The following is a 24,160-nucleotide window of genomic DNA, read 5'->3' as shown; positions in this document are numbered from 1 at the left end:
AACTGCATGGAGCCAGATGGTTAACTATTGGAAATCTATACTAAAAAGATTAATGTTACCCCATGACAGGGATCAGTCATTTGTAGAGATTTCCTAATACAAATGGTGACATTTGTTTATTCAGACTGGCTGGATGAGCCATACTCTGAGGAGAGCCTAATTAGTTCTCAAAGATTTTCAAAACATTGGGGCCCAGCTGCTGAGCTGCAGTTCAACATCTGAAAGAAAATTACATGCGTAAACAGACACACAAGTAACACAGACATCCAGACAGACAGACACGAGTGACTGCTCTTCAAGCTGCCTTTAAGTAGTTAATTCTACCACAGTACATGGAAAGATGTCGGAACCCTGGGTGAGTTAAGTACTTACAAGTGGCCACTGGAAAGTCTCCGGTGCCAGTCGCAGTGATTAAATATTGCAGTCCTGGGTGCCATTACTCTTCAGAGAGAAGAGCCGTGCTTAGCCATAGTCTGAACGCCTACCTACACCCATCACTCTCAACACCAGCCCACTCAAACGCACAGTAACAAATCCCAACCATCTTGATACCGTGCTTTTATGTGTAAACAAACCATACCGCAAGGAAGATGAGTATGAAAGAAACAACTGCGTTTTACACAGAAGTTTCAAAGTGTGAACGGTACTTACTAAATTTCACAGTAGCCCTTTTTCCAGATGGATAAAAGAACCAATATGTCCAAGGCCACTGTAATTTCCAAAACACTTAGATTAAACCCCCCTGTATTCAGGAAAGCAGTGAAGCACATGCTTTAAAGTGAAGGACACACTTAAATCCCATTGACTTCAGTTATGCATGTGCGCTTAAACGCTCTCCTGAATAAAATGGATGTAAGCATGTGTTTAAACTTGAACCTATGCTTTGTTGAGATGAGACTGTGAAGAGAGGAGAGTGAAATTTAAACTGATGTGAGAAACACTGCTTTTATCACTAAGCAACAAGACCTCTCCGTCAGCAGAGAACATATCTAGGTGTTCTGGGAGAAAAAAAAAAATTATCTACATACAAGTTCTGTTCTTTTCCCTCAAAAGGACATAAGAAGTGGAAAAAAAAAATGCAAAAGAAAAACCATTAAAATTGAATGTTTTTGTATAATCGGTACAAACTATCAATTCATCAATATGAAAAAATTGACAGTCTTGAGACTGAAGCCAGGACAGATGTTAACTTTATAAACAGCTGTTGCATTTGAAGACATTGCAAACTCTCTACTGGTTGTTATTGCTCCCCCGTCAGAACTTACCACATGTACAGTGCAGCCAGCAGAAGGGATCATGTGAGCGCACCTTCATCCACCACAGACAAAATCAACCACATCAGCTTAAAAAAAGCAAAATACTAGAGTTGTCGTTAAATCTATTCAATGGTGACTGGTGAAGGAGGCGCAGGAGGACTCATGGCATACACAGAAGACTTCAGATGGTGAGAGGAACTACAGCTGACACGGCTAACGGACATGTCTGCAAGATTCACATGCATGCTCCATACTTTATATTACTGTATCATGATTTGTTTCAAAAATTAGCACCTGACAAATAGGACCAGTTCAAAAATGGTGTGTCTCAAAAAGAATTACAATTATTTGGATCATTTTTTGGTGTAAAGAAAGGTCAACTGTAATAGACTAGGATAAGAAACAAATTCAAGAGCACATGAAAACATCAGTTTTGCTGTGTATGAACTCCTAGAACAAAAGAAGCAAAAAATAAAGCACCACCAACAACAAAAAAGAAGTACTCTCCCAGGAAGTTACAGAGAACACTATGATTTGTGAAGTGTGTCAGTCCCTACACATCTAGTGACTGCGTAATTACTTGCTAAGTAAGACAGACCAAGCCATCGGCTGGAGTCACCTGGCACCGCTCTGGTGCAGCCAAAGGAAGCAGACAGCTCACCACAAAACTAGAAGCTCTGGTGCTAGACTTGTACAGTTTTTCTTTTTAATCCTGAGCCTGTTCACATCCATAAACACCTTGACTAATGGCTATGGACAGCAACTGTGAACTGGCTTCTGGTTTTTAAGATCACTTAGTTATTTACACATAATATTTTTGTGCGATAGCCTTTCCTCTCGAGTGCTTTATTTTTTTTTCATCTCAAACTTCACAGTTAACTTCAGTTATAAGCTTTTTGAGACAAGGACTGTTAATGTACATATATAGAAACTAATGAAAGGAACTCTCAGCCTCTTACTGAGATCCTGCCATAAAACCAAAACAGAATTCATTCTGGTAATATATAGAAATTTAAACCAATATGCTTTGTACATCATCCCAAAATCACCTCCCCTTTGGTCCTGTATCAGCTATGCCATATGCGTGATTCACGATGCAGGAAAATATCTTCTTCCCATGTATATGCAAAAGCTTCATGGAACAAAGTGTGATTAACTAAAGTTAAATCAAGTCACCTTAATTCAGAAAAGTATGAGCTTTAAAAATAGGTATTTATTAAGAAACTGAATTTCTAAGTAGTATCCCTCTTCGTGGTATAAATATCCGACATAGAATTAATCAAGAGAACATCTTGGAGAAAATATTAAAGTAGCATACAATTTGATGCCACTGCAAAAAAGCAATCAAAGCAGAGCATGGCAATAAATTAATAGAAAAAGTTATATATCCAAACCAGACTAAAAGTAATTTTGTAAGTCAGCAGTAAAAAGTTAAATAAACACTAATTTAATCTATTTTAGATGCAGCAGTCAATAGAGGAAATACTTTACTGCTCTCTAGCTATATGAATACAGTCAGCTGACACAAAAATTGAAAAAAGAAAGAAGGGAAAACCACAAACCTATTCCGGCCCTAAGCACTGTGGAAAGCATGAGCACAGAAACACAGGAGAGAACCAGACCTCCTGGGCCAGGGAAGCTGTTTTTCAAGGGAAAACTGCAAAATGGAGTTTTGATGCAATGACCTCTAGATAATGGTTGCGACCTATTTTTACCGTGTTCCCTTTTCATGCACTTTTAGGCAGCACAATCATCCTTTTATAGGGAACAAGCATTTCACATTCCTCTGGGGTATGCATAGCAAGGAAACGATTACTTCCTCCAAAGAGGTATCCTATATCAGAAGCAACAAATTTCCTGGCAGCGTGGAATGAGGAAGAGAAAGATGGAAGAAACAGAACAGGGTGTCAGTGGAACTTCTAGGGATTACCAAGTCTCAAAAAACCCTGCGTTTCAATTGTTCACAGAGATATTCATCATTAACGTCAGCTGGAAGACTCTGTTCACGAAGGTCCCTAGAGAGGACCTGGAGACGTTTTAGGAAACAAGGCTACCAACAGAAAAAGAATAATATGATTAATTTCATATCTGAAATTATATATGCAAGAGTATGACAGTATGAGTATCATAGCTATCTCATATACTGTCTGAAGCTTTCTTTATCTTTTTAAACAAGTTGCAGCAAACTTACATTCAGATAAAACATCCTAGATGATCCTTTCAAGAAATAATAAAGGGGACTTAGTTATTATCACTCCAGGCATTTGTATTGCAGATTGGCAAGAAAAAGGACTTTATGACTGAGCTGAGAAATGAATGAAGAGCAAATTCATATCAGGTGTATGAAAATCAGACAATGATAGCAAAGCAGAAGGCAGAAGAAACAAACACTGGGAACGGAACTGCAAAAATGAAAGCAAGAAGCAATGACTAATGACAATACAACCAACAAAATTCATAAACTTGGGCTTTGACACTGAAAGGTACCTAAGCACGTGCCTGTTGTACAACACATCTCACTGAGCTCCCTGTGCCTAAAGCCAGGCACAAACTTGATAAAACTGTTCGCAGGTCAATTTAACAACAGTGTTCTTCAATTCCTTCCTTTAAATAAATTAATGTAGACATTTGGACAGTGATGGTTTTCTAGTAAAATACAACAAAACTTCTACTGATTCGATAAGAACCAAGTCCTTTGAACACATGAAGTCCTCGATAAGAAAGAATGCGGTGACCAGAGGGCTGCTAAGCGGCCTCTTGATATGAATTCATAATGATGCTTTCCTTTTATTTACTGTTCTCTACCACAGGTAATTTAAGTAAGCAATACGTACTTAGTAAACCAGAACCGTAAAATAATCAGCAAACTACTGGGAAACACTGGACAAACAAATGATACTAGTGATGCATGAGGAAGGCTATTAAGAAACAGAGTGGGAATCACAAGGAAGGGTGTTTCTCTTTCTTCCCCAGGGTCAAGGAGCGCTTCTATCACAGAAGAAAATTCAGAATCATCAGCTGTCATTGCATTAATACATCAGAGAGCCTTCAAGGAAGACACTCTGCTCTTGCTATCATTTGCAGAACTTTTTTTTTTAAAAAAACAACATTAAATTTGCATTAGCTCGGATGGGGAAGAAGGATGGCATACAAAGGGAGAGAGTGCCGAATTAATATTCATAAGCAACATACTGGAAGAATGCAGAAGGGGTGATTTGAGGGAGCTTGGAAAGGGAAAGGAGAGGCAGCCATTAGTACTAGAGACCTCCTGTGAAACACGCTCTGCTCTCGAGCAAGAACTGCAATGTCTCTTCCCCATCCACGCTAAATATCGCCCTGCTCGGAACAGCTTTTGGATTCCCCACTCCAGGGCACTCCGGGGAGGAAACTGTTTTGGCTGAAGTTCGGCAGGAGCAGGTGGCATTCACCAGCTGCAAGTAATTTTGCTCTTGTTGGCACCGCAGCGGTTCTTGGACTTCTCACAGTTTGTGTTCAGCGGGGAAGGGGGAATGGGGAGGGAGCAAACAAGTCCTCGGTGGTGCTTAACAGCATCCCAGGCTTCACGGCTGCCTCTTCCAAGCTGGCAACTCTAAGCACGCAGCAAAAGACATAGTGCTTTCAAAAGGTGCCTGCATGGATTTGCCAGCACGAGGTTCAGGTTTGCTTGTGCTTCCGTTCTCTGCTGTGAGAGCACATCGCCTCTGACACAGCTGCCACTTCAAGGTGGAAACAATCCTGCAAGCCAGATGTTAATATTGTGGGGGAGGCAGGAAGAGAGAAGAGGAGCATGGCTTATCACCAGGTGTAAGTGATCTCTCTGCAGATGGACTAGCTAGCATCAGAGAGCCCCAAAACACAGTCCTTTTCCCAGCATCTGTGCTGCCAGTTCTCCAACCCCTGTGCACACGTGTGCTTGTCTACAGAAACAGGGGCTGCAGTTGGAAAATTTCTGGGGCTTTTGCACAGTAGTAGAAATACTTCAATTATTGCCTTTAGCACCATATTTCATCAAAGAAAAGAAAGCGCGATCTGGATACCCTAAGTGTGGCAATGCCATTAAACTGTCTGAACTTAGTTATTTCCATCTTCAGAAGCCATCTGAGAAATCAAAAGGTAAGCACGGGAGCAGGAGAAGAGGCAGCAGTTCTCTTCTCCTTTTCTCATCACAGTAGAGAGAACTAGAAATTCCAAGACTGTCTCTTCTAGGATAATTTTTTGAAGTGTTTAAAAAAATCTTAAATCCCCCTCTCTTCTTTCTACCTTTTCTTTCAACTGTGCACCACAAAACCCCTTCCATCTGGCATCACAAATAATTCCTTGAAACCGCAACATATTCCTCTTGCTTTCACTGATACACCCAACAGTCTACCCCTTCATTTGAAAGGTTTCTTTCATTTCCAAATGGCACAAGTGTGATCGTGTGCTACAGTGATGCCACTCCAGACATGAACTTCACTCTGTGAACCAGCCTGGCACATGCACTTGCACAGGGCACCAGTCATTTTTTCCCCTCCAAGCTCATCTTTCATCACCATCGCTGACAGACACATCCTCCTTGGCAGAGATTAACACTTTGCTAATGAAGTTATCTCATGATCTTTTACTATAGCTGGTGTCTATTCTGCCATTTAACAATCTCTTTTCATTTGCTAAGGTGGAGCAATTAGTCAATGCTATTAATATTAAAAAGTTCTATTACAGTAATAGCTAGGAATCTATTTACCCAATGTATTACACAGACGCACAGGTAGGTACTACTGTCTCTATGCTGAAGAGCACTGTTATATAGGTCACTGAATAAAATGAACAGCTAAAACATTCATAATAAATATCCATATAAATTACTTTCTCTTCTTTCACAAGCAAGTGATTTTCACATATTTTTCCTAGACATTCTTTTACAGTAATGTTACACAATATGGCCAACTCCACTGGTATTATATGCCAACCTTGAGTTTGTACCAAAAGCATACTCAATAATGCAAAGAGATCTGTTGGAAAACCCTCTAGCATGAGCGCTAGACAGAAGCTCTTTGGTAATGAAAGCTGCACTGATCCGATTGCATGAGTCAAAGGACTACTCATCATGATGCACGATGGCTTGAAACAATAGCATTTGCCAGAGCAAATGGTGGATGTGGCATCCACGTCTCCCTGTGGGAGAGCGAGTTCAGAACATCAAGTGAGATGAGATTTCAGGAGGTGAATAAGCTACTTCAGCTGAATGCACATTAACCCTCAGGTGTAGCAAAGAAGAAAACATTTGCCCTGATTTGGTTTTTTTATTTATTTTGTTTTAATAGATTTACCATTGGTAAAGGAAAAGCCGTCCAAAAACCTTCACTTTCTAATGGTCTGAGAACAGCAATAACCTAATAATGTTTTTCTTATGGACCAAGTACCCTCAGATATTTATAATGAACCATTACAGCATGCATTGCAACTTTACAAGCTTTCATCTAATTACTTCCACTGAAACAAACACACAAATCTTCCAGCTCCATGCTGACACACACACAGACCCTCCGAGCACCAAGCCTTCAGCAACCTTCCTCTGATGGACACTTTTTTTTTCAGGAAATGACACAGTGACATAGGTAAAAGGTGATTTAGATAGACTGCTGTGTCACAAATTGTCAGGATCTGATTTAAAGACCTTGCCTTTGTCAAGAAAGACAGTTGGGTGTCTGCTTTAAAGAAGTACTGGGAATATTTTCATCAAAGGTTTGAATTGAAAAACAGTGGGAGGTAAATATCTGAGATGTTGCCAAGAAAGACCGCTATATCCGTGCAATTACCATTAACAGGGGACAGCAGTGGTTCAATGAAGTAATTCAATCTGGTGTCCTACATTTTATCAGACAGCAATTTTGAGTTCTGACATAAAAGGCTGAGAAAGAGGATTGGACTCTTTTCTGTGAAATCCAGCCTTAATTCTTGCAATCAGGAGATGTGTTCTCTGCTTCAAGTACAATCCCACTATCCCTCCAAGTGACTCAAAAGAAGAATATACTAATATTCGTCATAACACTAATCATTCACATAGGTACAAGTCATACTTTGGGCAAGTTTTGGAACTGAGTGCCTGCAGTATTAAGGGAGTGTTCTCCCTACTTAACTATACCAGTATTTCCTTACTTGCAAGTTTAGCAGGAAGAAAAAGATCTATTGTTTAAAAGATTAAATAATATGATGTAGCCCGAATTAGTAAATGTATTCTTCCAAAATATGAGAAAGTGAGGAAGAGAGAGTATTTCTTCAGGAAATGGCAAAATGAAAAGTCTATGTAAGCTTACATTAAATAATACCATCATGTGGCTTCTCCTCATGATTAATCCATCCATATTACATACTCATCTTTCCTTAAAGGCTTTTGCACTACCTTTCTCCAGAGTAATCCTATCGGTTAGTCAAATGACAGTACTGGTGATTTCCAAGGTCACCAAGTTTGCGCAGGAGCTCTGCGATACGATCTCTGCGCGACAGCGCTGAATAGCACCCAGCTCCCCGTGCTTGAGAGCAGGATGAACCAGCACTCACATTGTGGTGTCTCCAGCACAGCGCTGACCCAAACAATCACCACCACAAACCCCTTTTTCCAGGGAATTCACCAGATTTTATCCTTTTAACTCCTTTCTACCAGAATGCTTTTTGCCATAACCCCTTCTATTCCACACAATTGTGTTATTCTACAAATTCTCAAGTTACATAATGCAGAAATCTTGCAACACTTTCCATTTATTTTAAATGCACACAGGATAGAATGTTAATTTTGCATTTATCTCAGTAAAATCTCACCACAAACAGTAACACCAGCAGATAATTTGCATCAGAAGCAGTGTTGCTTTTTCCATTTGGGTTACAAAAAAAATCCACCAAGTTCAAAACTTCAGTAACAAGAGCAAATCGGTTCTTGTTTCATGCAGGACATGGTCAACCACCTTCAAACGTGACACAAAACCAGGACTATCAATGAAGATCTCAGGGATTGCATAGCCTTTTTCTGTTCGTGGAATGATATAGAATCTCCTCTGGAGACCCAACACTATCTTAAGTCCAAAATATTAAACATACAATAAATACATGCAATGTTATTGAGCATTCTCTTTTAATGATATGAAACTGAGACCCTTGGAAGATGAAGGCTTTGTATATGACAGCTTAACTGCTTGCAATCAAACTAATTTGCAGTACGATGACCTTAAATGAGTTTAAAAGCACCATAATGCATGTTTAGCAATCAGTGAAGCAATTCTTTATTACTCAGGTTCACATTTGCAATTTGTGCCACATGTTATGAGAAACAGAAAAAGAGAGGGACACAAATAATTCTTTTGCTTTGCAAGAGCTGATGAGAAAAACATGAGCTACCTGTAACACGGGGCATTAGAGACCAAATTTAGACTGACAGCAAATCTTAAGCCTTTCCGCTACTTACACAAATCTTATTTCCAGAAGAGGGAATTATAAAATTTAAAATTTGCTTTTAAATGATCATGTCTTGATTCTTCTAAATTGATTTTTGTTGGTAACAAAATGATTAAGGAAGTTCACCTGAAATACCATCAAAAATATATACTGAGTATGCCTCAAGGTTTTTAAACTGTAAGTGAAGTTATCTGCCAACCACTTGCAACACTCTTCTGCCAATGACAAAAGTTAGAAATCCTTCTGGAAAGCGATGGAGATTTTCGTATCAGCCCTTCAAATACATAACATTTCTTATTTCCTTCTTTTCTCCCTTTGTTTCTCCCTCCTTTCCTTTCTTTCCTTAAGCCATCGCCATTCATCACATTTGTTATCCTTGGGGAAAAGATGGTTCCAACAAGGTAAGTGGAGAACCATACACAGAAGCAGAAGGAAAAGGGACTAAAAAGCTCAGCATGTGGCGAAGAAATGCAAGAGCACTATATATAACACACTGCTAGAAAAAAACCCATAGGAATCACACAAAAGGGCAAAACTGAGCCAAAGGTATTACACAGATAGCACAAACCTGCTCAATTCTAATAACTAAGGCAGGAGTGAGCCTGGGCAAGAAGGAGCATGAAGGCCTCCCAAGAAGTACACTCTAGCTCAGCACTGCTCAGTCCTAAGTGATAACTCCTTGGGGACATCATCTCCTGAATCACCTGATGTATCTGAGGTCTGTCCTAGAAGAATCATCATTGCACTGCTCAGAGGATGAAAAATCTGTGTTTCAGCAATGAAGGAGCAAACTTGAAAGACCTGAAATTCCGAAGTCTGATCTCAGCTCTGCTTAGGTTGGGTGAGAAACTGCTGCCGTGCCCTGCTTTTCTTGGTTAAGATTTGGAAAATACAGTTTCATCCAATTCAAAGAAGAACTAGGATTTTAAATTCAAAGCATTTTATTCAAAATGCACGAGCATGCACTAGGGCAGGGTTCTACAATGCATGAGGAAACCATTCAGAAGGGCTGCAAAAATAACTCCGACCTTCATCATCTCTGTTCAAAATGAACTGAGCAGAGACCTGTCTTGACCAAATTCCAGACCAGGTCATTTATTCTGCTTGCCTATACATTCCTCAAACATTGAGTTTATAATATGTGTTTTTCCTAACCTCTAGGAAAATACACAGTTTTGTTCTTCGAAAACAGTTGTTTTGCTCCAGCTATTCTCATCATGATTAGTAGCACGCTGGAAATACACATAAGCCTGCTTTTGCTGTTCTTCTTGCTTTGATGGTCATATTGTTAGCAAACTCTTTAATGAGTCTCAGTTCTCCCTAGGAACAGCACTACAGTTTATAAATGCTAAAATTAATAGACCTGGGGTAGATTTTATTACACGTAATGTATTTAGTTGGCAATGATGTGCCTCCCTTACAGCAGCTGTTACAATAAACTGCATTTTCAATGGCTCCTGGAAAACAAAAGACAACACCTAAAAGATTTCAGATAAAGAAACACCAGAGTTTCCAGGTCTCGCTGCTCCACACCGAGATTTCTACTGGGGATCTTGTCCACTTTTCTTGAATCTGAATTTACTATCAGAAGATTCATAACCTCTGTTGTCAGCGTCACTTCTGCAAAGAATGGGCACACGGAGATTTTAAAGTGGAGCTAAAATGGATTTCAGTATACCCTTCTCAGTAATAGTTGGTAAAACTAATTACAGTGAGAAAACTGGAGATCATTCATTACCCTACTAAGCAAATTAGGATTTGTTAACAATGATTTATAGTGCCAAATGCAGGATAACAAGGATTGTCTTTTCAACTGTATTCAGAGGGGACATGACAGTTTATTAAGTGTGGGGCCATCCAAACAGCCACTGCTCTAGTGCTTTTGTAGACCTCACAGTATTTCAGATGGACACACACTTTTACATAAGCAAAATACGTTTCAATGTATAGCTTCTAAAATCAAGCACTAAAAATAACTGAGAAACTTAACCTACTTGCAAGAACAACAACGCTTTATTTACCAACATCACTGTGTACGTGATGTGGAGTACAGTATTATGTCCCTTCTGTAACATTAGCTGGTTGAATTTCTTAAACCTCTTTCATCTAGGTCTTACTGTACTCTCCTAGAGTGGAGTCTCTTAACATACTCCCACCTGAAGAGAGTCAACAACATCACACATTTGACCACCTCAAAGAAGAAAACATAGGCTACTTAGGATCCCTGCCATTGCATGGAGACCAGGCAATGAAGAAAAATCTACTGGTTTTAAGGGCTCTATCAGAGAATATGAGCCCAGAGAACGTGCTGGTATAACTAATTCCACATTTCTTCTCTAAGGTAACATCCTGGGTGAAAAACAGTCCTATTGCACAGTGAAATAGCTGGCCTTATCTAGGCCAAATACTGAGTTTCCATCATCTCTGTACTAACACCACTGGTGCTCCACTTATTCTCCTTGGGATGAGTTTTTAGAGCTCTGAGTAATGCACCGCAACATTGCACAACACAGTGTCCCAGTGGCACGCTGTAACTACGCAAACAGCTGCTGAACTGAACCCACTCAGGGCCAAACTGGATAGCACAACTGATTAGCTAGAGCCTTTGGGAATACGCTCACGATTTGTGTTTGTCTGAGTCACCAGCCCATGTGCAAATCACATTTTTCATTTTTCTTCCTGTTTTTTTTAAGGTGGAGCAAAAGCATTGTTTGGAAAAGAAGCGTCACAGGAGTTTCCTTCTCCCTTCCAACGCCCCAATACCCTTTCCGTCACCAGCTTATTAACAAATATCCATCCAGCTCTGAAAAACCCAGAAACTCTGTGCTTTTTGGGGAAAAATCCTGCTATCCAAAAATAAGCATTAAAAAAAAAAAAAGGAACAGAAAACCCTCAGAAATTGCCACAAAGACTTGAGAAGAAGACCAATGGAAGAAAAGGAAACAAGTTCCCATAAACGGAGAAACTGCACCATTGCCAAAGAACCTGGCAATCTTGGGAACTGCGTTTGTCATTTAAAAATAAAATACTCAGTTATTTAGGTTTTGATTTCTATTCTGTTTTGTGTTGCAAACCAATGAACCACCTGTATCCTTTAATGCGAATTTGGTTAGGTGCAAGATACACAAAGAAAACTAGCAAAAATCATTCTTTGTTGTCAGAGAAGAGAAAAAGTTTTTACTATTACTCAAACTCCAATCATTCTAAAACACCTCTCTCAACCTCCTGAAATCATAGACAGAGGGACAATGTTAAAAATTCACATAATTCAAATAACTTTTCTTTTAAACCTGAAAAGGTGGGTTTTTTTCCTAAAATTCTAACTACTTTCCAATTACCTGATCTGACTTCTCGATGAGATGTAATCTACCTTATAATCTATCTTTGATGAGAGACAATGACAATTTGCAATGCAAAAAATATCAAAGACAACTGGGAGATTTTCCAGGAAATATTTAGTTATGATTTCTTAGGGCACACCAAAACTAACAGCACATCCAAATCTTTTTTCACATGACCCCATAGAAAACAATAAAGTCAGGCCAGTACAAAAGGCTTACAAGGAGAATTAGAATGATTTTTACCTTTGTCTCTTCTAACTACTGAATATGTAAAAAGGATAGGAAAGTGTCCACTCTGACAAGGAGTGTCAAGACAGATCAAACAGATTCCAGCAGCAATGAAAAATGGCTTTTCCCAAAATCTACTGAACATACTAGCACTTATGAAAGAAGTAGAAGATAAGTTGTTCTTAACAGAAAAAAGCTTGTAGAGGCACTTGCTGCTCCTCAACAACTTTGCATCATTAACACTCATTCAGTGGTTACTTGCACGTACCCTGCTTTGCTAAAGGTATCTAATTAGAAAGTCTGTTTTATCCATGGCGGTTCTGATCATTCTGGTTAGATGTGGGCTAGGCTGAATCCTTTGATGGAGATTCCCAACCAATGACTTCATAGCTAGGGTGGGCTGTCAAAGCAGGCAGTACAAATGCCCTCCCCAGTGTATGGGAATTTTTCCTTTACCTATTGCTTTTCAAGAAGCACCAACGTAGGGGCAACGAGAACATAAGAATCCAGTCTCCAACTTTGCCATTTGGAAATTTACCTAGTTATAGCATAAAACTAGGTAAGATTTCAGCCTTCCCCACTACTACTGGAAGCGCATAATCAATTATTAGGTTGGAACTATCATACAGATATTAGAAAAATGATTTTGACACTGGGAAGTGTCAGTTTTATAAACATTTCCTTAAACTCTCAGAGACCTCAGGAGGCTCTCTATAGAATAAAATGATCCAAAAGCAATTTTTGCTTTGTTGTAGCATGCACCGCACCCACAAACATTGCAGACACATGACCCTCCACCCATCAAACCCAAGTCCCTGGCATAAGCATGGTTCTTAAAGGAGATTCCAAGTCCCACCAATATTATCTCCATTATGTGCATGCTAGGTAACATGGCCTAAACACACAGAGATTCCATTAATACTTGGATTTAAACAGCAAATATAAGCGACTTAATCCATACCTCAGTGTTCATTCATTCCTGAATAAAACCTTCTGTCTGTGTTTCTGCTTTCTGTAGTAGGTGTGCCCGGACAGCGAGTCTACTGTTAGTCCGTGTTAACTTACCTGGTTGCCCATGTTTCCTTTGGTGTGCTACAATATGTGATATTTTGTAGTCCAAAGTACAACATATATTGATCGATCATTTCCACAGGCAAAAGCTTTATTATTATCTATTAAACTAAAACCCATTGTTGTTTTATTTGAGGCCAATGACCCTTGTTTTGATGTTCTGGGTTAACACTGAAGACAAAAACTAACAGTCTTTTCTAGTTAAAAGATTTGGAAAAAAGTCAATTCAAGTGCATATTCTTTTGCACTTTGATAATACAATAATTACATTTATCAGAAACACATGCTAATTGGATCATTGTGGAGCATTTTTCTCATTGTCTGGTACCGCAAAACACATCTGGGTTTTATTTGCTCCATGTAAGTTAATAAGGGTACAGACTTTTTTAAAACAATAAGCAAGATAATCCTAAAAACAATTTTCCGAAGTGAAAAGGGAGGAAAAAACTCTCCACGTTTCATTCAAGACTAAGTATAAAAATGACTTTACGAGAGAAACTGAAGGACATTTTCTATCTATTCAGCTATTAGTGAAGAAAGAGAAAGCAAGTTAAAGAAATCTTCTTACTATGACTATTCATAAGAAACAGTGCAGTTAAACATATCATATTAATGGAACATAATAAGGGATGCCTCCCCCACCTACACAGATCCAAATTAGTATGAGTTAAAGTGCCAATACATTGGCACTGGAAGATGTCAAGCTTCTTCTTGTTACTGAATCCCTTACTCGGGAGAACTGGAAACTTTCAAGCTTTTTTGCTGGAGCATAGGGGATGTTGACACCTTCCAGATTTCATTTTACTGGACCAACCCACAGACAGTATGGTGCAAAAGAACAGCAGATGGCTTTTCTTCTGTTACCTCTGCTTCCTAAAGATGAAGCTGAACATTGTTCTTAAACCACGCACATTCAGCTCCCGCTATAAGGAGAACAAGGCTTATTTATATATGTTAAAGCTTTCCATCCCATATTATATTTGTCCCATTCCAGAGCATGTCTGTATATGTTCATATGATTTGAATTTTAAGTGCCCAGACAAAGAAAAGCAATTTGCTCTGAACTATGGAAAGATATTCAAGTTCTGGTCATTAAGCAAAATAAACGTTGAGCCATCTGATATTATTTTTCCCTCCCTCTTAAAAATACATAGGACACAAAAGAGGGGAAGTGCTGAAAAAAGGAAACCAGCTTTTTCCTGTTTCACAACTTACCTTACACTGATTTGGGCTTTGGTATAATTAGAAAAACGACCACAAAACTTTTTTCAATGGATAATGCTCTTTTCAGATATTACCACTGGCAGAAGTGCGAACATTCAGTTTGTGCAGAAGTCCAATGTAAATCCAGCAGGACACGGCATTGCTCCAGGTATTAGGCAATTTTTGTGCTCACATTTTACACTTTACATGTGAGGTCACACGTACACAGTTTAATCCCATAACTTTCTTATAGGATCACAGACCTCTATGAAAAAAGACTAAATTTCACCATGTACTAACGGAAGAAAATTACACTCTGGGAATCTGATAAGAGAGCCACAAAGTTTTTCCATCATGTAATCGAATACTATATAGTTTTCTTCTCCCCAGAGTTTGATGACAAGATAGAAGCAGGCTTTGATTACACTATTAACTATATAGAGCAATGCTATAGGAAAAGTCTCACTGCATTTTACCCACCTGTTTTTGGACATACATAATGCTCTATTTCTCCAACAGATATTATAAAGGCAGAAAAGACACGCTTGGAGAATATAGCTTACGTTACAAGTGAAACACAGGGTATGAGCAATTTAAATACAAATCTTGGAGCAAAATAAAGAGTGCATTGGATTGACTGGAAAACTTTTTACTCCCAAACTTATCTGTGCAAGTGAAAAGTGTATTCATGAATGTGGGACTAAACAGATAGAAAATTATGAATATAGAATGTTAAATCAATAAAGGGGCATGCAAATAAACAATAAAAAAAGCTTGATCAATTATAAAACCAGCTGGGGCCTGATCGTCTTCTCTCGATGTAAAATGTAAATCTAGAATAAACACAATTCTGGCTGTGTTTTCCAAGATCATCTGTGAGACATGGGGCTTTTTAACCAACAGGTAGAAGTCACTGTGCCACGTTCTCTGGACTGTGGTACACAGGAGATGAGACAAGACTGCCGTAATGGGCTCTTTAAAGTCTATGAATCAATGGGAATTGGTACAAGAGGAAATCAAGATCCTACCATCTCACATTAGAGAGCTGGTAAGACCATGCTTCATTTTATTTGCTATAATTGTGTAAATTAAATACCGTTGGAATTTATGTAGTAATTAATATGACACTTGATTAGTTCAGGAAAACATTGACCACCATATCTGAAACATTACTTACAATGCCTTCGTGGAGGAAGGAATAGAAAAAGAGAAGTTAACCTATTGGGCAGACTGAGATTGGTTATTTATGCTTGTTTCCATATAATAAGGCAGTTTCGTTTCAGGAGTAACGCTATGCTGTTCAGAGGCACATGTGTTAAAGTTGAGATACACTTACAAAGTAGCCTGTTCCCAAGCTGGAAGGAGCTGAGCTCTGCAATAAAACACAAAGACAAAGTGGAAAGTCAGTGATGGTTTTTAACACGTTCCAATCCACATAGCTCATTACCAGCCCTTTCCAAGCTTTTCATCACTACATCACAGCACCAATGTGCTGCCCCTTGTCATCTGCTACTGAAACAAACACGGTGTTGCTTAATTTTTCCCTTTACATCTCTCAACGACTCTGAGATGGTAACGTGCTATTTACTGAATTCCAAGCTTCTGCGGTGGACGTAATTGCCAATTTATTTGACAGGCAGCTGGGTAATGAATTAATGATGGCATTTCGCCCTGCACTGAGACTAAACAGACACTCATCAACCAGCCTCCCTGACATGCTGACATTCAATGCCCTGGACTCCAGCTACTCAGCTTTGTGGCCACAAAGGGGCAGGCGGGAGGGGGAAAAGAAAAAAACGTAGACTGACTTCAAAACAAAAAGCCCGGTGGGTTTGGATGACTTTTTCAGTGTATGACCTGTTTGCCAATTTATTCCCGAAAGGCCCTGGTTAGTACACACATAGTGCTTTTCTAAAATGAGACATTTTGTAAACATAATTAGTAGTCTGAAATGTAAAGAACGCGTGGGCACAGAGAAGCCGCTTCAGTCAATGTACCATTTTCTGGAGAACACAGTTACTACAATTTCCCATTTGGATGGGCACACTGTTTGAGAAACCAAGGATTTAAAAAAGAAAAGAAAAAACAAACATCTACAGTGTGAAACGGATTTCAAAACCGAAACCCATAAAAAGAATTAAAACTAATATTACTACCATGGAAAATAATCAAAAGGTTTAAATGCTTAAAAAAATGCATCACGATATTCAGTTTAAGTGGGACACGATCACAACCTCTATATTCACAGGAATTAAGGAGATAAAGAGGTTTGTTTCATTAGTTTTTCATCTAAGCAATGGGGATTACACAGCAGGTTCTCTTAGAGACATGGTGAGAGACCTAAACATCTCAGTCCTAATCCAGGTCACTGGCTGTTACGTTAAAGGGTGAACAGTTCCCAACGCTACGGCCCTATCACCTGCAACACTTCAAGACAGGCTAGTCAATGGCCAAGGAAGCAAAACGCAGAGGATAATTCTCCAGTGCACGGTGGGTAGTCCACATGACCAGTCTTCAGCTCCTACAGCTCAATTCCCGTTTCTCTTCCTTACCACAACCTCAATTTCAGCAATGACACAGCTCAGTGATTATCAGGAACTGCACGGGGGCCTTGGCAAACCATTGGAAAGGTGCGGAATTTGCATCGCTGTCGTCCCTGTTCTGAGACACTATTGTAGGGTACCCTCACAGCAAATTCTCTCGATTTCTGATCGTGGAGTGCAGCACTGACATAAAAGAAAATAAACCCCCACAAGGGGCTGATGGTATCTTTTTACTGAACTCGGCACGGCAGAAGTAGATTGTGCCAAGAAATTTAAAATTAACACTGACAAAATTCATTGCAAAAAATCAAAAAAATCAAAGAGGTTTAGAGAGGTTATATACCTTTAGGGAAGGCCTTCTTGTTTAAGCCATTAGAAGTTAAAGACTTCACAAGAGGAAATCACCTTGATAGTCATAAGGATACCAATATAAAATCAACAAACCCTGATGGGACATCTTATATGAACGAACAAAACTGCTACAGAAATTTGGAAGGTATGTATGTGGTTCCTGACCCTTAATACTGTCTATCTTATATGTTGTGGCCACTGTAGGACTCGAGATCTGCAGTCTACAGATTTGGTTATCAGAGTGCAAAGGGAGCTCTACAGAAATAAATAAATTCCTAAGTCTTTCTGGGCCCACTCTGGCTGCTCTGGGGCCTCAAGCTCCCTCTACCGCCGTCCTCCACAGCAAGACCCACCTGGTCCCAGGGATGATGCCCCTGAAAGCGCCTCTGCAGCAGCATCACACTGTGGTGCAGAGGAGTTGGCAGCGCAGATTTGGGAACACACGGCCACGAGGCCCCTGAGCTCAGCCCGACTGCTCTGCTTTCCTCTATGTCCCCCTGACCGTGCAGCCGGGAGTAACCTGGTAACTACCACAGCCCCAGTCATCACATGGCCCGGCTACTGCTCCCAGCTATCAAGTCCCCTCCATGGGCCACATACCGTGGGTTTGGGAGCCACTGCAGCCCAGGGACTGCAGCCCTGCAACACCTAGGGAGACACCAGGCTCTACACCTGGTAGAGAGCCCATTTCAGCACTCCCCAGTTTAGTACCTTATGCATTTACTTTCCTGGTAAAGTACATCACATATACTGCCTTTCGCTTTACTCATTCTGCTTTCTGCTTCATGCCATTTAAATTCTTTTAATTTAAGCTAGAGATCTACCCACAAAGTACAACACGTGCAATCATTATAACCGCTTTAGTTTAAGCTACGTACAGATGCCAATCGATTCCCACTCTTTCACTCACAATTTTTTAAAACTTACTTTACAGGCTGAAAGCTCCAAAGTTTGCATTCTGCATCTGTGTGTAATTTTTGTCTCCTTTTTATTCCAAGTTTTGGAAGGATCAAGTATCAAAACAAAACAATAAAAAGGAAGAAAAAAGAATAAGCAAACAAAATATTTCCCACTGAGTATTTCCATTCCTTCAAAAGCAATGCTGCAATGGCTATGGGAGGACAGTCGAAACATAGCAATCAAATGACTTTCACTGAAAAGAAACAACTGTGCATTTTCAGGGAATCTGAGTTTGCTGGATGGAAATATAGCCCTTCACACATTGCATGCTGCATATGGATAGTACAGTTTGCAAACTCTTTTTAATTGAAGTCAGAAAGACTGTATTGCACATGCATGAATGACTAAGTCAGCTGTGTTGTGAACTGTGTGTTGACAGAGCATATAGGCTGAAGCAAGGGCTATGCAAGAAGACAGCTTCTCACCTTTTTTGATAACTCCCAATAGCGAAAGGATCCTACTACCCAGTGCCCAGCCTTGGTATCAACTGATGAATGACATACTGTGTATGCAGCATCTTTACAAGCCCATGCTGAGTCGTGATCCTGCACTGGATGGTTCTACATCTCTTATATAAAGTGTGCCTATAATAGAGGTAATGGTTTCACTTTCCGAAACCCTTTGCAAAATTTAACATTAGATATAATATTCGATATTCACACAACCACCAGCAGAAGCCTGCATCAGATGCCCATCAGCAAAATGCAAGGCACTTGCTTAAAATTAACAGGGTTTTGGTTTTGTTATTTTCCTTCTGCTCCCCCCCCCCCCTTTTTTTTTTCCTTCCTTTCTTAAAGGAAAGAACTTTTGGCCCAGGAGCAAAAATGTAGTAACCCTCGTGTAAGCATTAGTTTATTGTGTACCAAAGAAAATTACATCCTTGAGGTCTTGGAAGGCACAGTTATACCCATTTTGCATATATATTGTGCATTACTTGGGGAGCTGGGTGGGGAGAAAGACTGTGTTGTACATATTTGTTCTGGCTATTGTTTATGCAGGTCTGACTGAATGAAGGAACAGTGGGTATCATTTCAATTTCTGATGTCAACATCAAATTACTTATTTAATTTCATGCCTGGCGAAGCATTGTATAGCTACACGCAGAATCATTTCACTTCATTTGTTATGCTGTGTTTTCTTGGCGATTGGCTTGCCTTCCAACTGACAGCTTTAATTACGACATGAATTTGATTGCACTGCCGAGGAATTAACATAATGCAACAAAGCATTTAAGCACCCAACCTTAGACACACAAACACACACATACACACCCTCACACACACACACACATACAAAGAAGGAGCCACTGCAGCTGATCAGCTTCTGGCACACACATACACAAACACACACAGAGCTTTGCTGGTGTTATTCCACTTTAGATACAGCCAAGATTACCGGGGATATTCTGGAGAAGGAAAAGTACTACGGATTTCAGCTCACATAACCCAAAGACCATTCCTCAATTTGTCTTTCTTTGGGCTCAGCACATAGGTGGGAGGAATGGGAGACAGAGAACCGAAAATATCCCATATTTGAGGCCAAAACCATGAGCTGTCCGCAGGATTACACTGCTGGGGGTGTAGACACCTTTCTTCTCAAAAGAAGACAGACAGCAAAAGACCTGGTGGGCAGGGCACTCCAGGACTTACTCCTCATTGATACCTCACTGTAACCTCTTCTCAAGCACAAAATACACAATGCAGTAGGAGCACACAGCTACAGTGCACTGCAGAGAGGGAAGCACTCATGAAATAGTGTATCAGCTTTGATGAGAGCCCAAGACAAGACCTTTAACGTAGGGGACAAATGGAAAGATTCCTGTCCCACCCCCTATTCAAGAATTGGACCAATATTCTAGACAGGAAGGTGCCAACTCTTTCTCCCAGTTTGCGATGCCTTGTTCAGAAAAAGCCGGCAGAGGACAGGCAGTCCATGCTTCTGTTGTGCAGGAAGAGTGGAAGACCTGTGCTGCTTCCCAACCGATGACAACCACACGTGAGAGCCTTTTACTATTCATCCCCTCGCTGAAAGCCTCCAACCCACACCAGGAGCAGCAGCAGGGCTGAGGGTGCCCGAAGCAGCTTGTCAGCCCTCTCCCATCAGTGCAGGCTCAAGCTGCCACCGCATCATCATTACCGAAACGATGAGCAAGGGCCATTTCGCAGACATCAGATTTTAACAAGCCTAGCAATGATCTACAGCCGAGTGTGAGCTTCGGTTCTGTGGCAGATCAAGAATTTAGGCATGTGCACCAAAGAAATCACGTTTTTTGATTTGTTTTTGATTAGCAAAGAGGTGGCTGAACCCCTGAATACTCTGTGCATTTACCGTCCAGCTTAGCTGTAATTCTCCCATTTTCCTCAAGTAATCTCCTGGCTGCTTTGTAAAACCTGCCTAAAAAGTACCCCATGTATTCCAAAGTGGGAAGACTCAATTAAAAATAAATACATACGGAAAGATAAGGAAAACAAGTTGACTGAGCTCCAAGCTGAGGAAAAGAGAAAGCGCTGCCATCTTGTCTCCAAGCAAAATCTCAACAAAATGAATTCTACTACTGGCAAGATTTTGATGAGATTAAAGTGACTACAGCACCCTATATATAAAGGAGGAGCAGCTCTCCAATTTCTCTCTTTTAGGCCCCTGGAGCTACCTCTGTCCATAAAGGAAAAAACAAGTTGTCATTCCAAAAAATACTATATAGGGGAGAAAGGCAGAGAGCAATGGGTTTATGAAATTCAAACGGGGAGATGTATTAGGGCACTGTCAAACGCTTGCAATGGAGCATTCGAGCAATCATTATCCCTAATCTAGCAGAGGTCAAGTTCGCTGCTAATTATGTTCTCTCACAGAGGGGTGTGTGCGTGTGTGTACATGTGTGCGAGATGAGGACAAAGAAAAGAGTTGATGGAAATCAGTCTCACTGCATTGCCTCTGACAAGAACATAGGATATTCCTCTTCCTACTGTCTGATGCTATTTCAAGCCTCATTATGAGAAAAGTCTCCTGTTTAACATGGTCTTTTCATTGAATTATCTTCTTTTCATTTTTGACCACCTCTCTCGCAAATGCTGCAAATTACCTGCTTGGATCTCATTAGCCTGGAAAGGAGTCATCCCTTGTAAACACACTTCGCATCAATCTGTGTTATCCAAGGACTGTAGGTACGTTTACAATATGCAGAGTTGAAAGATATCTGACAGGAGAGGGAATGAAGCCACTGACATGTCAGTTTGCAACTGGATATTCATTATTCTATCTCCCTCATTCTGCATCTGTCACTAAGCTATCACTTTGGCTCCGCGTTAAAGCTCACGAAGCTAACATTTCTGTTTCAACAGCTTGCTTACAACTAGGGATTTGAAAATTGATCATTCACCTAGAGTATATGCACTTCTTTCATTATACGTATTTCCATGCAGTAGCCATGCTTAATCTTACAATGCTGTCAGGCTACGTCGGTGGAGATCCATTACATTTCATGTCCAAAATTTGCCTTCTGACCTCAGGGTTAATCTGCCTGCAGTATTTTATATTTTAGTTCTATCTTCTGTTGAGTACACAACTTCGTGCTTATTTTTTCTGAGAAAACAGTCGTAAAACAGAAAAGGATCTTCAGAGAAAACTTACTCTTCAGTCTGTAGTTTTTTCTGGACAGTAATTGGTAGGTATCATTAGAAAACTCACTCCTTTAAAAGATATCATTGAAAATAACCTTCTGAAACTCTTGATGCATCTTTGCGCGTAAGAGGACAGTTCAAGGCGGGCTCACCCATAGCTGGAAGTGGAAGTATCACACTACGACTTTGTAAGGCCCATTTAAAAACAGGGGGTGTTTGTCTTTGGGAGAGAGAGAAATGCAGAACAGTATTTACTTCTCTCAACTGAAAGAGTGTGGGAAAAGCCACCACACACTCAGGCAAGATGAGAGTTCTCTCTCAAATCTCAGCTGAACTGGCAACGCCAGACCACAAAGGGACATGCTTGTATTGCAATGAATTACCAAAGCATAAAGGAACTTACTTATTAAGCAAAACATAAATTATGTATAACATTTTAAAATATACATTTTCATATATATTTACGTAATGTTCCTTTTGAGCAACCTGTGAATCCCTATGACCTCTCTCAGGTGCACTAGGGAAGCTATATTGGCTCTCCACTTCCTATTAATTCGCCATAGTGCCAAGAAAAAAGATGACACTAAGCTGAGGGTGCAGCTGACACACCTGAGGGACAGGATGCCATCCAGAGGGACCTGGCCAAGCTCGAGAATTGGGCCTGTATGAACCTCATGAGGTGCAACAAGGCCAAGTGCAGGGTCCTGTACCTGGGTCCAGGCAACCCCTGGTATCAGCACAGGCTGGGGGATGAAGGGATGGAGAGCAGCCCTGCAGAGAAGGAGTTGGGGGTCCTCGTGGATGAAAAGCTGGACGTCAGCCAGCAATGTGAGCTTGCCACCCAGAAAGCCAACCACATCCTGGGCTGCATCAAAAACAGCATGGCCAGCGGGGCGAGGGAGGGGGGTTCTGCCCCTCTACTCTGCTCTCGTGAGACCCCACCTGGAGCACTGCATCCAGCTCTGGGGTCCCCAGCACAGGAAAAGACATGGAATGAGGGTGGTGAAACACTGGAACTGGTTGTCCAGAGAGGTAGCAGATGGAAACATTCAAGGTCAGGTTGGACGGGGCTCTGAGCAACCTAATCTAGTTGAAGATGTCCCTGGTCATTGCAGGGGTGTTGGCCTAGGTGACCTTTAAAGGTCCTTTCCAACCCAAACTATTCTATGACTCTATGATTCTATAAAGGGAAAGTATTGTAAAAACATCAGAGAAAAACTGTATTTGATTGGTGGAAGGGGAAGCAGGACTCTGCTCTCACTGCCAGGTCTGGCACTGCAATGATACGAGCTGCTGGGAAGCTCACATAAGCCTCAGAGCTCTCCAGTGAGTACATTGCAAGGGAGTGACAAGGCTAAATTAAAACCATGTTTGTAAGGAGCTGTGAAATTTTTTGCTAGAAGGTGCTGTGTAATTGTGAAGTTCATTGCAGTGACTTCTCAGCTGCCGCAGGGCTCAGAGCAAGCTAGGATGGCAACGGTGACAGGCTGATGGTCAGCTGCCATCCACTGCTACCTGCACAGAGCATTTACTTACTATCTTCTCTGGTTTCGCTCTCCTCTTCCAAAGATATCTTACAGCCCTGAGACTGACCTCACCTGACAGCTATGAAGGGCGGGCTCTGAAGTGTCTATCTGAATGTACCCATAAAGGTTGGCTCTGGGGTAGGAATGGACCTCTAAAATAATGTCACAAAGGGATGAGGAAAGGGCGTGCTACAGATTTCACACCTTCACAGAAAAAAAACCTATCAGGCGGCTGTTCCAGTGATACGCACAATTCAGCAAAAATTACTAGCTGTGTGCCTTCAGGCTTAAATCCGCACAACAAAATGTATCCTTTTCAAAGGTATTTCTTTTAATGTCTGCTCAATTCAGTTTTATTGGATTGGCCTGTAGAGGACACCATCTGGTATCTGTCATCCAAATCTACATGGACATGCTATCAATAAAATCCCCATTTCCAAAACGTGGGTTAGTTAAAAGTAGGGCCAGATTGCTGGCTGATACAAACTGGTCTGACTGATGTAGCTATCCATGCTTTTACCAGCAAAGGATCTGACCTACAAAATCCCCGATTTAGATACTCTTTTGGGACAGGGCTGTCTTTATAATCTTTGTTGTAAAGCATGTAGCACAGAGGACCCACAGCCATGAATAAAA

General features: G+C 40.6%; 1 protein-coding gene across 7 annotated transcripts in view; it reads right to left on the bottom strand.

Annotated features, from left to right (window-relative positions):
• AUTS2 (activator of transcription and developmental regulator AUTS2) overlaps positions 1–24,160 on the bottom strand; it is an 805,701-nt gene that overhangs the window by 417,151 nt on the left and 364,390 nt on the right. For all 7 annotated transcript variants that reach the window (XM_074595096.1, XM_074595099.1, XM_074595098.1 and 4 more), the window contains one exon: positions 15,864–15,899. In XM_074595096.1, the coding sequence (XP_074451197.1) occupies positions 15,864–15,899 (36 nt within the window). The remainder of the gene's footprint in view (positions 1–15,863; positions 15,900–24,160) is intronic.

This window comes from Larus michahellis, chromosome 7 (genome assembly GCF_964199755.1).
Source record: "Larus michahellis chromosome 7, bLarMic1.1, whole genome shotgun sequence".
NCBI classification, from domain to species: Eukaryota; Metazoa; Chordata; class Aves; order Charadriiformes; family Laridae; genus Larus; species Larus michahellis.
The sequence above is the reverse complement of the archived record's forward strand: the minus strand, read 5'-3'. Positions and strand labels throughout refer to the sequence as shown.